A 13,937-nucleotide genomic window follows, 5' to 3' on the forward strand; every position below is an offset into this window, starting at 1 on the left:
CAGAGCCTCGTAGAGAGAGTGTACCTGGGGGTCTTTGACCTTGGGTAACCAGCAAGTATTGGTCTGGGGGACCTGATCGCGACAGCTTGGAACCTCAAGCTTCCGCTATTCCTCCCCCCAGTCTCAGACCCCGGGACTCTGGCAAGATGCATTCCGGTGATGGTGGGACAACTTCGACGTCTGCGTCTTCCCTCCTTTTTGCCTGTGGACAATGGGTCTCAACAAGACCAGGTTGTCTGTCAACCTTTCAATGGGAGAGCTCCACTGGGACTATGCGCAGAACGGTTTCTGGACCCTCTGCTTCCCCTGACGGACCTCCCGGGAGAGCTTCTCCCACGGCGCAGACTACTCAAGCAACCACACTGCGACATCTCTCCCGAACCGGGGCGTCGCTTCGGCTTCATGCCTGGAGACACTACGCCTCCTCCTCAAGAAGAGACAACCCGCTACAGTCGCGGTACGGAGGTCGCGTCATCTGCGATAGTCATCCACAGGGGTCTCCCAGGCAAAGTGAAGAGTCTAAGGTGGTTGGTGCCGTGGGAGATATACCTCTTCCCTTGAGGCCTCTTCTCCAGCAATAACGGTCTTATTGCCTTTCGGCGGGAGGAAACTCCTTTCCGCTCTCGGCAATGAAGCCTGTCGCTCAGCCTTTCCCTGACCTTCAGGCTTAAAGGAATAACTTTTTCCTGCCCGCTGGATCTATCCTCGCTCATGCGAAGCTACGATCGTCCCTGCCCTAGTCGGAGGAAGACCTCCAACTTGGAGCATGGCTTGGACTTTTAGTCCTTTAAGAGATCTTCTCAAGACCCTTTACGACAGGCCTCGGATTGTATTCCGCCTTGGGTCTCCTGCTCACTCTGGCCACGGCCAGTGTGTAAGCAATCTTCTTGGTCTCTTACGACTCCCCCCTTTCTAAGGAAGAGGGGAAGGCAACATTCAGGCTCGCTCCTGAGTTGTTGGCTAGACTCAGAATCTGGGGGTCCCGGCCCTTCGGTCCGATTCATTCAAGATTTCGAGTCTCCATTCTGTATCTGATGTCCCAAGACCTTCTCTTTCTTGCCAGTAAAGGAATCGAGAGGTTAGCGCTGGGAACAGCTGCAGTTTGTCCTCAGTTGCAGCCGATTTGGGAGCACAAGGAGGACATGGGGGAGAGTCACCAGTATACCTCTTCAGCCCGGACTCAAGGACATTCATCTCGACCTGTCTCCAGACCCTCCCCCGTCACGTCGCCCTACAGCACGGTGTTGGATACATCGCAACGTCCCTCGCCTTCGAGTAATACTACTCTGTGACGCAGGTGCTACAAGCTGGAATCTGGAAGCGTCTGATGACCTTCGCAGCCCGCTTCCTGCAGGGCGTGACCCACAGGAGTCTCGATACGTTTTCTATCGCTCTGTGGTGGCTACACAACAGCTGGTCTAACCTCAGGCTCCTTTTTGGACAGGTAGCAGAAGGTTGAGGGCATTGTTATCAGGTTTTAGTCTGCATGAACGAAAGAAGTATGTCTGGCCCTTACTTCTTTCTTCATCATCCCCTCTACGGGGAAGCAGCATCCTGGTCTCTGCATAGCTGACCTCGAACCTCTGCAGGTAAACCATGCTTCCTTGTGTTCCGAGTATTGAGTCAATACTGTCGCGTCCCCCATACCCTGACAAGGTGGTATTGGGAACGTCCTAACCCAGAGTTCCTTCTGGAACTCCAGGTCTACTGCCTAGGACGGGTCACACTTCTTCCTTCACACACAAGCTTACGTAGGCCACATGGTTCCTTGCGGAGCAAGGAACTTGTGAGGTGCAGGGACTGCTTTTATCGAGTGCTACTCACTCGGATTCTGAGTCCCCGGGTAAAGCCAAAGCCAGTATGGCTGGGGACTTTCCACCCTACCTAAGGGGTAAGTCACCCTGTGTAAATAGCGTGGTTTGTATTTCGGTTACGGAAAAAATGACAAATTCGAAGATAATTTGTAATTTTTCCTAACCATACAAACCTTAGCTATTTACACATATTTGCCCGCCAGCCCTGTCCCCCAAGACAAGTCCGACCTCTAAGTGAAAGTGAGCATTCATCTGTGTATGAGGGAGGGGAGGGGTAGCTAGCTACCACTCCCCTACCCCCCGCTAACTAGCGCGGGGGTAATACACCCTCGTTAAATTCTAATGGCTCGCCATTTCAGCTGCGCTAAAAGGTAAACCCTGTGTAAATAGCTAAGGTTTGTATGGTTAGGAAAAATACAAATTATCTTCGAATTTGTCATTTTTCGCCTTCCAAGGTCTTCCTCATAAGGAGGACCTTACGAGCCGTTACATCTGGCTTTAAACCATGATTCACACACACACACACACACACACACACTCTCTCTCTCTCTCTCTCTCTCTCTCTCTCTCTCTCTCTCTCTCTCTCTCTCTCTCTCTCTCTCTCTCTCTCTCTCTCTCTCTCTCTCTCTCTCTCTCTCTCTCTCATATATCTAAAAGAAAGCAAAATTATAAAAAAGTATAGTATATTCAATAGTAGAAAATAAAGAGAAAAATAATCTTCTGATTGACGGCCAATATGGTTTGACAAGAGATCATGTGTGACAAATCTTTTGGAATTTTTCTACAATGTTTATCATTTATGACAAAAGCAGGGCAATAGACATCATATGCCTAGATTTTCAAAACGCTTTTTACAAAGTTCCTAAAGATATTAAAGGTCAAAATTAGAGCAATAGGCATCATTTACGAGCCAGCTGAATGGATCGAAGATTGGCTAACTAACAGAAAAGAGAGAGTTGTAACCAATGGAGAAGCTTCAGAATGGGCATCTGTTATAAGTGGAGTACCTCTAGGATCCGTCCTTGGCCCATTTCTGTTTTTAATCTACATTAATGACATAGATTTAGGATTAACTAGCAGAATAGCCAAATTTTCCGACAATACTAAACTAGGTATAAATGCTGCGAACTCAGAAGACATAGAAGCCTTAAGAGAAGCTCTAATGAAGCTAGGAGAATGGTCCAGAAAATGGCAAATGCCTGTCAATTGTGGGGAATGTAAAGTTATTCACATAGGTTATAGTGACCTATGTGCATAACTTTACATTTCCCACTATTATAGTAACACACAATCAGATTACTTACTGCTAGGGAATGAACTAGAAAGTTTGGACCAGGAGGAAGATCTCAGTATTATTATCAGCAAAGATTTGAATTTCACCAAATAGAGCATAATAGCTAAAAAGAAAGCACAAAAACTGATAGGTTTCATAAAGAGACAAATCAAATTTATAAATAGACTCTGTTATACAGCTGTACACATCGGTAGTAAGACCCCATCTAGAATACGGAATCCAATTCTGGGCTCCAAGTATTCAGAAGCATACAGTATAGATAGACTGGAAGCAATACAAGCTAGGTTCACCAAACTAGTTCCAACACTTAGGCAATTTGGATATAGATGGAGGATGGAACGTTTGAACTTATTTGATCTACAAACTCGATGACGAAGGGGACAGTTAATAGAGGCATTCAAAATTCTTAAAGGAATAACAAATGTAGATTACAATAATGTATTCATGCTTAGCACAAATCAGTCCAGAGGTGACGTATACAAACTGGAATTGATAAGATACAACACCACTCACTGTGGCAATTTCTTTACAAACGAAATAGCAAATACTTGGAATAGACTTCCAGCGGATGTAGTAAACAGGAACACGGTAAATAAGTTCAAGAATAAGATAGACAAGATCATAAGAAGTCTGAATGTTGAACTAAATTGCTCTACCAAAGTGCAAATGCAGGGGATTCTAGTCAAACTACTAAACAATTAAACTATTCCAAAAAATTTTGTCTATTGTTGCCATTAGTATTATTACTAACAATGTGAGCCTATATTTTGGCATGATGATAGCTTCAGTGCATTTTTAAACTTTTTTTCAAGAAGTCTATTTTTTCTGGAATTGACAGTTAAAAACTATAAATCATCTATCAGCATATTTAGATGAAACTACTTTGAACTGCCCTATGGTCTCCCTGGAATTTTTCCATTGGGACCTCTAAAGGTAAGATAGTTATATTTCCACCTCAAATGTTGTTGAAACAGAATGGCAGATGCAAACAAGTTTTTCATGCCTCCGCTTAAGGATCGGTTACATTTAATAGTATTATAAGACGCTCTTCATTGGCTTTTATAAATTGTATCTGTGACCGAAGATTCCAGATCTCTTACTATTCTTTGATGCGACCTTGTTCAGATGGGGAGTGACTTTGGATCATCTAACTCTGTCAGGACAATGGAATTTCCCAGAATTTAAATTGCTTTTAGTTTTAGCAGTTTTAAAGATACTATGCTTGCAAAATAGTATAATGATGAAAAAGGTCAGAGCAGTACTGTATCAGCGTACAATATAATGGCTCTGCCTTACATGAAGAAACAAGGGGTACCAGGTCTGAATTCCTGTTCCTAATATCCCTGGGTACAAGTCTTTCAGGACTTCATTGATATGATGTACTTGAGTTTGTTTGTCCCATCTTACTTGCTTGCATATGTTCACCCTCTGACAGTGAATGCAGTCTTATTCAAGCTGCTCTCATTGAGGTCATGGATATAAGGGAAAGAAAGGAAAAGCTTCTGTTTTTATTCTTAAGGTTGAGAAGCTTACTCTTTGAGTATATTAGCAGTGTGACTCACAGATAAGTATCAAAATAATAAATTTCATTGTTATAGTTCAGTTTTATTTTTACATAGTATAATTTTACAAGTTTTAAACATTGTACCAAAATTTGTGATGATTTGTGTAGTATAGTAATCGTCATAGAAACAAGTCCTTGCAAAGTAATTAATTTGGATATATACTACAGCTTTCTTATTCATGTGGCTCATTCTGATATTGGCAATAACAGCCAATTCTAGTTATTAAAGTGAAAAACAAATTTTAGTGATTTTTATAGTTTTTCCATTTGTTTCAGCAGCATTGGCAACAACAACAAGCAACGATAGTTGCTATTCAAGGTGCAGCAGTACCAACTCCTCGAACTACACACTTATTCCATGAATATGGAACTGCTCATCATTCAAATGCACAAATAGTCAATGCACAGCAGCAAGCTGTAAAGGAAATTCCAGGCTTTACACCCATGGAACATAAGATAATTCATGAAGTGAAACTGAAAATGGATGGAAGTTCGACTCCCAAACAAGAAGTTGATGGGCATACGTCTGACACCTTGCACCTCATGCGCCCACTTATTGATCCAATATCAGGACAAGAGATTGATGGCACCCAAGGCCAGGTAATACAAGAGAATGTTTTAAACTTGTTATCAATAAGATTTACTTTTCTAAGCATGTTCACCAATAGCCTCAGTATGATGGCCCTTGATTGGGAAGAGGACAATGAAAACTGTATAGTACATAATATGATCAGTAACATTTGATGAAGCTATTCTTTTATGTGTTTATTTTATTTTTTGTTTGTTGGGTGAAACTTATCCCCTTAGATTACTCAGGTTTCAAACCTAACTGGGAAAGCATCCTAATTTACTTGCCAACTAGGTCACTAGCTCATCTTTGACTGCCCCAGGTGAGGATGGGATCCGATATGAAATGATTTCACTTCTCCCAATGGATACTAAGGAATTTTTATTAGAAACCTTTGATGGTCTATGTACTCCTCATACATATCCTAATTCCTGGTATTCTTTAATCATAATTCCTGGCCACAAGTCTGGTAAAGACCCAGAACTGCCATCTAGTTAGGTCTATAGCCTTGACCAGTTGCATGTGCTAACTATTTGAGAGAATGATCAGCAACAGACTTGTGTGGTATCTAGAATAAAAAACCTTTTATCAAACAGGCAATTTGGTTTAGGTGAACCGAAGTATGCTAGACCCTTTGCTGTTGTTATCAAGGGAAATTTCAAATGCCTTTTCTTACTAAAACCAGGTAGTAGGTGTATTTTTTTTCTACCTCAAAAAGGCATATGAAACCAACTGGAAGGGCGGTACAGTGATACCTCTACATACGATCTTAATTCGTTCCAGAAACTACTTCGTATGTTAAAACGATCGTATGTTGGAGCAAATATTCCCATAAGAATACATGGTAATTGATTTAATTCGTTCCTCAGCCCAAAAACCCATAATAAATCCTTAATAAATGGCTACACATAATTACACGTGACATTAATACAATGCCTGTATAATAAATACATATTACAAACCAAAAAAAAGAATACATAATAATGAAATGATAAATAAAAAACGGGTTGTAATGTAACACTTTACCTTAGCGACAGGCCAGCGCAGGTGTAGGGACTTCTACGCAGGAGGAGACGGAAGATCAGCGAGGAGGTAGGGACGGTGACTTTGTACGATAACGTGTACGATAACTTACACTAACTTACACTACTACGTGAACTTTAACTTAACTTAGCTTATTTTTTTTTTTCATTTTTATAATTCTATATTTTTTTTTTTACATTTTTTATTTTCTTATTTTTAATTTTCATCACTTTCACTCGATTTGGTCTTCCTTTTCTTTGCTTCACTTTCTTTCTTTTCATCATGATCACTAGACCGTTTTAAAGATTTTTTAAAGAAACTATCGAGTGAAAGTTGCTTTGTACGGCTTTTGAGGATTTTTCTAAAATGCGTCAAGCAAACATCATCGAACTGCACAACCACACGGCAAACCTGAAGTTTCTGTGGGTGATGCTTGTCGATGAAATCAACAACGTGTTGATGATATGCCAACATCTGTTTTATGATTGTCGAGATCGTCGACATGTTCCGGCCATATTGTTTAGCGAGATCGCTAACACGTACACCTCGCTCATGCTTTTCTATGATTTCCTGCTTTAATTCTAATGAAAGCATAGACTTCCTCTTTTTCTCACCACTGCTACTACTTCCTGAACTGAAACTAAGCTTTTTAGGACCCATGATTACGGAACACAGAAAACAACACGTGAAAAGGCAAGATAAAAAACTGTTAAAACTGAGCGAATAGAGGACAACCACACGATGCGCACGCGATGAGAGGACTGATCAAGGTGACACTCGATTGGCGTCCCTCCGATGTGCTGCCGTCTAGCGGCGTCAACAACAAACTACGCTGCACGCTTTCGAGAAAATTCAACGGGTAAGCGTATTGTTTACGTCATATGTTAGAGCAACACTTCGTATGTTGAGACAAATTTGGTCGAATTTTACTTCGTATGTTGGAAAATTTGTATGTTGGGACAATCGTATGTAGAGGTTCCACTGTATTTAAAGCATTTGGCCTTGTGGGGTATAGGAGGATATGTTTTCTTTTATTGAAGAATTTTTATCAAACCGATCAATTGAAGTAAGAGTGGGGTCGGAACTATCTTCATCTTATATGTAAGAAGAAGGTGTCCCCCAAGGCAGCATAGTGAGTGTGACCTTATTTGCTGTTGCTATCAATAGTCTCATGAGTCACTTACCTCCTGGCATACAAGGGTCACTATTTGTTGATGATTTTGCTGTGTATTGTAGCGCATAATCTGGACTACAAGCTTGCCAAAAGCTTCAAATTGCTATAAATGCTGCTTCTGCATGGGTAAATTCTCGGGGATTCATGTTCTCTCTTCAGAAGACCAAAGCCATTCGTTTTACTTGTACTCGTAAAAGAGAAGAGATCCCCACCCTTTTCTTAAATGATAGTATTTTGCCATATGAGAATAATGTCCAGTTTCTTGGGGTAGTTTTCAACAAGAAAATGACCTTTGGTGCCTATATAAATGACCTATCCATCAGGGTTAAAGAGTCACTCAACATCTTGAAAGTTATATCACATTTTTATTGGGGTGCTTAGAATTTATACATCTTTGTGTCTGAGCAAGTTAGACTATGTATGTCAAATTTATGTGTCGGCTACTAAGACTTAACTAAAAAAACTTGATGTTGTTCACAATATGGGGCTCTGCATCTGCACTGGTGCATACAGAACATCTCCCATTGATAGTCTGGATGTGGATTCTGGTATGCCTCCCCTTTCCATCTGCAGAGAGGAGTTGAGTTTGAAGTTTATAGCTTGGTCCCTCGCTATAAGAAACAATCCTAACAGTAGATATATTAGGACTCCGTTAGATCAAGCTCCTAACAGATTAAGAGTGCCTAAGCCTTGGGAAGTACAGCTGAAAAATGATGTCAGTAAAGTAGTTTTGTTAACAGCACAGATAGCAGAGGTAGGATATCCCAAGTCTCTCCCTTGGTGTAATCCACCTGTTAAAGTATGTTACAGCAGGAGGGAAAAATACCTTAACCCAATAAGGTAATGAAAAGTAAGTTTTTAAATCATGCTGCTTATCATGGGAAACTATTTTTTTTTATGGATGGTTCTAAATCAGCTACAGGAGTTGGAAGTGCAGTTGTGGTGGGGGATATTGTTATTAGACAGAAATTTCCACCCTCTTTTTCAGTATTTACTGCGGAGCTGTATGCAATAATTCTCGCAGTCCGACATATTTTTAGAAATGGTAATCAAAATAGTTTTTATACAATTTTTACGAATTCCAATAGCGTTTTACTCGCAATCAAACAAATTATGCCTGGTCATCATCTAGTACTAGAGGTGCAGAACTGGTTAGTACTTCTGTAGTCTAGGAAAAATGTCAGTGCTCACTTCTGTTGGATCACTGCCCATGTTGGGGTGGATGGAAATGAACAAGTAGATAAGGCAGCTAAGGAAGCTTCAGAGCTACTTAATCTATTCCCTATAAGTATTCCTTACAAAGACCTTAAAAGCAAGATACATTTTCACTGTAATAATAAGTGGCAGGCTTAATGGTCCGAACTGACCACCAATACAAAATTGATGCATATCCACCCATCGGAGGATAAATGGTCATCTTGTAATTCTACAAGTAGGAGGGATGACATCATTTTAACTAGACTGTGTATTGGCCATACCCATGCAACCCACAGTTAATTGATGAAAAATGGTGAAGGTAGATAGGCTCCTCTTTGTAATACTTGTCAAGTGGCAATAGATATTAAACATATTTTAGTTGATTGTCCTGGTTTTAATCTTTAAAGGACACATTTTCTCCAGGACAAAACTTTGAGATATACTGGGGGAAAATTGTAATACCCTGAACGTGAAAAAATTTATACCGAGTATTGGTTTATATTACAAGCTTCAATTATTTTATTAATTTATTTTTCAATATTAAACTTACCCGGTGATCATATAGCTGTCAGCTCTGCTGCCCGACAGAAAAACCTAAGGACGAAATACGCCAGCGATCGCTATACAGGTGGGGGTGTACATCAACAGCGCCATCTGTTGAGCAGGTACTCAAGTACTCCATGTCAACACAGAACCAATTTTCTCTCTGTCGTGCCACCGGCAAGACCTACTAAATACGCTGTTGTTTTCTGGATTGATTTTCACGTTATTTGGTGAAGTATTCATTTCTGGTTATTAGCTATCGCTGTGCAGAAGTTATCTTCAATACTTCCTTGCATTCTTTTTTGGATTTTGGATTATTTGTTGACGACTTGGATAGATTTTGAATTCCCCCCTTTGACTAATTCAAGATTTCTGACCCTTCTCAAGTCCCCAAGTACAGGAAGTGTAGCGCTAGGGACTGTTCAAGGCGTCTTCCGAAGGCCTCTATCGATCCGCACACCGTTTGTTCCAATTGTAGGGGTAAAGCCTGTCAATTGGAAGATCGATGTGAGGAATGCGTTGGGCTTTCGGAATTCGGGTTTCAAGAATTCCTGAAATATGCACGTAGGCTAGAGAAGGATAGGATCAGGAGGAGTTCGTCTCGCTCAATTGATTTTTCCTCTCCCCATGCCCCTCAACCTATTCCTTCCCCTGTAGTGGTTGCACCCGACCCCCCTGCTAGCTCTCATCAACCTTCGATGGCAGATATGATGCGTGCCATCCAGGCTCTAGGTGAGAGAGTCGAGTCATTGGCGAATGACCGCAATCAACTCATGGCTGATGTCAGAGAGTTGAAAGGTAAGAGTGCAGTGGGAAGTGAAGTGAGTGTTAGTGCAGTGAAAAGTGTCAGTGTTACGCATGAGGGTGCGTCTGTTCGTGCCTGTCGTCCTCCCAGTCCGGGACCTCTTGCAAGCTCCCAAGCCCAGGGGAGAAGCAATGTCGTACGACCAAAGGGTTCGACAGGCTTTAATCAGCGGACAGACGTTCCCTCCGTGGTTTCGGACGTATCTTTCCTAGATCGTCCCACCCACAAGAAGACGAGTGAGCCCGTTCATTCCTCGTCTGCGGAAGAGGTTTCACGCCAGAAACGATGGACCAAGGTCTCACGGCCTCTTAAACGCAAGGTCCCTTCCGAGCAAGTCCAACGGCCCAGGTGTAGCCACTGGGTCAGTTCGGACTCGCTGCAGTCCTCCGACGACTGCACACCTCCTAAGAGAGGCAAAGTGGTACCGCAACAGGCAGTAACTCCGTCTGTTGCCGCACCAGCTGTTGTAGACCCTAAGTGGTCTTTGCTGCAGTCTATGCAGACTCAGTTAGCTGCGGTTATGCAGGAGTTTCGTGCGGAGAAGGCTGACGCTGCACCCGTTAGCCTACAACCTACCACGGTTGTGCGCCCAGCAGACGCTGAGGCTGCCTGCTCCCACACTCCAGCTGTGAGAGCTCCTCCACCCATGCGCAGTCGACCCTGCCAGACGCATGCTGACGTTCACAGACGCACGGAACCCTCCGTTGACGTGCGTGTGCTACCACAACAACAGGAGGGTGGAGTTAAGCTGCCGTGTTTTGACGCGGTGCGTCAGCCTCCGCAACCCACGGTGGTCTCCGCTATCCGTCCACAGTCGGGAGTAGACGCTTTGCGCACCCACTCAGCTATGGTTGTTGCCAGTTCTCAGACTGACCAACAGTGGCATGATGTTGGGTCCAGTGCAGCCACGCATGCACCCGTGCTGCCGGACTCAGCCGTCCAGCTGTTACCTACTCCGTTGCCTCTTCCTCCTCAACATTCAGACGATGGACTCTCTGATGATGACGAAGCTGCACATCTTGACGACCAACACTCGGACATCGACGAACCCAAGACCGCGCCTCCCTCCTTAGACTTTAGGAAAGTGCTTGCGCTGTTCAAGGATTTATATCCGGATCAGTTTGTGTCTGCAGCACCACGCTCGCCTCCCTCTGAGTTCGCTTTAGGCATGCAGTCAGCAGCTCCTGCCTTTACGAAGCTCGTACTCGCTCGCTCGTCCAAGAGAGCTTTAAGGGTACTGGGAGAGTGGTTGCAGTCCAAGAAGCAACTTGGGAAGACATCCTTCATGTTTCCCCCGGTCAAGCTTGCTTCCAGATCTAGCGTCTGGTATGCCACGGGAGAAGTTCTCGGCTTGGGAGTTCCTGCCTCTGCCCAGGGCGACTTCTCAAGTCTGGTAGACTCTCCCCGCAGGCTGGCCATGAGACGCTCCAAGATTTGCTGGACTCCTTCGGATATGGACCATCTTATGAAGGGAGTTTTCCGTGCATTCGAAGTCTTTAACTTCTTGGACTGGTGTTTGGGAGCGTTGAGCAGGAAGACCTCCCCTTCTGATAAGGAAACTTCCATGCTCATTATGTCCTGCATGGACAAAGCCATAAGGGATGGTTCTAGTGAGCTTGCGGCTTCTTTCGTGTCCGGGGTTCTCAAGAAGCGGGATCACCTTTGCTCCTTCTTGTCAGCTGGAGTCACCCCATGTCAAAAGTCGGAGCTTATGTTTGCTCCGCTCTCGAAGTGTCTCTTCCCTGAAGAGTTGATCAAGGAGATTGCTGCCTCCTTGATCCAGAAAGACACCCATGACCTGGTGGCGTCATCCGCACGCAAAGCCACCCCTTTGCCCTCCGTGCCTAGACCCAGGATGGACACTCCAGCGTCAAGGTTCATTCCGCCCTTTCGTGGCAGAGCCTCCAGCAGAGGAGGTGCTCGTGCCGGAAGTCAACGTGGTAACAAGAAGAAGGGTTCTAAGTCCTCTAGAGGCAGAGTCTGACTGCCACCTTCTTCAGACAGAAGTGGGAGCCAGGCTCAAGAACTACTGGCAGGCCTGGGAGAACAGGGGCGCAGACGCACAGTCTGTGAAGTTACTCAGGGAGGGGTACAAGATTCCATTCTTGCGCAAGCCCCCTCTAGCAACATCTCCCATCGACCTCTCTCCCAGGTACAGAGAGGAGGACAAGAGACTAGCTTTACAGCAAGAGGTGTCTCTCTTACTACAAAAGGGAGCGGTAGTCATAGTCCGGGACCATCAATCCCCGGGCTTCTACAACCGCCTCTTCTTAGTGCCGAAGAAGACAGGAGGGTGGAGACCGGTGCTAGACGTCAGTGCTCTGAATGTCTTTGTCACAAAGCAGACGTTCACCATGGAGACGACAAAGTTGGTTCTAGCATCGGTCAGGAAGGAAGACTGGATGGTCTCGTTAGACCTAAAGGACGCTTACTTTCACGTCCCCATCCACTCAGATTCCCAACCTTTTCTAAGGTTCGTTTTCGGGAAGGTTGTATACCAGTTCCAAGCCCTGTGCTTTGGCTTAAGCACGGCACCTCTAGTTTTTACCAAACTGATGAGGAATATTGCCAAATTCCTGCATTTAGCAAACATCAGAGCCTCCCTCTATTTGGACGACTGGCTTTTAAGAGCTGCGTCAAGTCGTCGCTGTCTGGAGAATCTACAGTGGACTCTGGATCTGACCAAGGAATTGGGTCTCCTGGTCAATATAGAAAAGTCCCAACTCGTCCCATCCCAAACTATAGTATACCTAGGAATGGAGATTCAGAGTCAAGCTTTTCGGGCTTTTCCGTCGGCCCCCAGAATCAGTCAAGCCCAAGAATGCATTCAGTCCATGCTGAAGAAGGACCGATGTTCAGTCAGACAGTGGATGAGTCTGATAGGGACGCTTTCATCACTGGACCAGTTCATCGCGTTAGGGAGACTCCACATCCGCCCCCTTCAATTTCACTTAGCTGCTCACTGGAGAAAGGACAAGACGCTAGAAGCGGTCTCGGTTCCTATTTCCGAGAAGATGAAGTCGTCACTGACTTGGTGGAAGAACAACATTCTCCTCAGGGAGGGTCTGCCACTGGCTGTTCAGACCCCCGACCACCTTCTCTTCTCGGACGCATCGGACACGGGCTGGGGTGCGACATTGGACGGTCGGGAATGCTCGGGCACGTGGAATGCGGATCAAAGCGAGTTGCACATCAACTGCAAGGAGCTACTGGCAGTTCATCTGGCCTTGAGAAGCTTCAAGTCCCTCCTTCTAGGCAAAGTGGTGGAGGTGAACTCCGACAACACCACAGCCTTGGCGTACATCTCCAAGCAAGGAGGGACTCATTCGATGACGTTGTACGAGATCGCAAGGGACCTCCTCACCTGGTCAAGAGATCGAAACATATCCCTAGTAACGAGGTTCATTCAAGGCGACATGAATGTCATGGCAGACCGCCTCAGCCGGAAGGGTCAAATCATCCCAACAGAGTTGACCCTTCACAAGAATGTATGCAACAGACTATGGGCCTTGTGGGGCCAGCCCACCATAGATCTGTTCGCAACCTCGATGACCAAGAGGCTCCCAATTTATTGTTCACCGATTCCGGACCCAGCAGCAGTTCACATAGATGCCTTTCTTCTGGATTGGTCCCATCTAGACCTTTATGCGTTCCCCCCGTTCAAGATTGTCAACAGAGTACTGCAGAAGTTCGCCTCTCACGAAGGGACAAGGTTGACGTTGGTTGCTCCCCTCTGGCCCGCGAGAATGGTTCACCGAGGTACTGCAATGGCTAGTAGACGTTCCCAGAACACTTCCTCTAAGAGTGGACCTTCTGCGTCAGCCGCATGTAAAGAAGGTACACCCAAGCCTCCACGCTCTTCGTCTGACTGCCTTCAGACTATCGAAAGATTCTCGAGAACTAGAGGCTTTTCGAAGGAGGCAGCCAGAGCGATTGCTAGAGCTAGGAGGACATC

General features: G+C 44.7%; 1 protein-coding gene across 1 annotated transcript in view; it reads left to right on the top strand.

Moving 5' to 3' along the window:
* LOC137643268 (B-cell lymphoma 6 protein homolog) overlaps nt 1-13,937 on the top strand; it is a 175,884-nt gene that overhangs the window by 111,000 nt on the left and 50,947 nt on the right. Inside the window, exon 10 of the mRNA XM_068376109.1 lies at nt 4,949-5,272. Within this exon, the coding sequence (XP_068232210.1) occupies nt 4,949-5,272 (324 nt within the window). The remainder of the gene's footprint in view (nt 1-4,948; nt 5,273-13,937) is intronic.

This window comes from Palaemon carinicauda, chromosome 6, assembly GCF_036898095.1.
Source record: "Palaemon carinicauda isolate YSFRI2023 chromosome 6, ASM3689809v2, whole genome shotgun sequence".
NCBI lineage: Eukaryota > Metazoa > Arthropoda > Malacostraca > Decapoda > Palaemonidae > Palaemon > Palaemon carinicauda.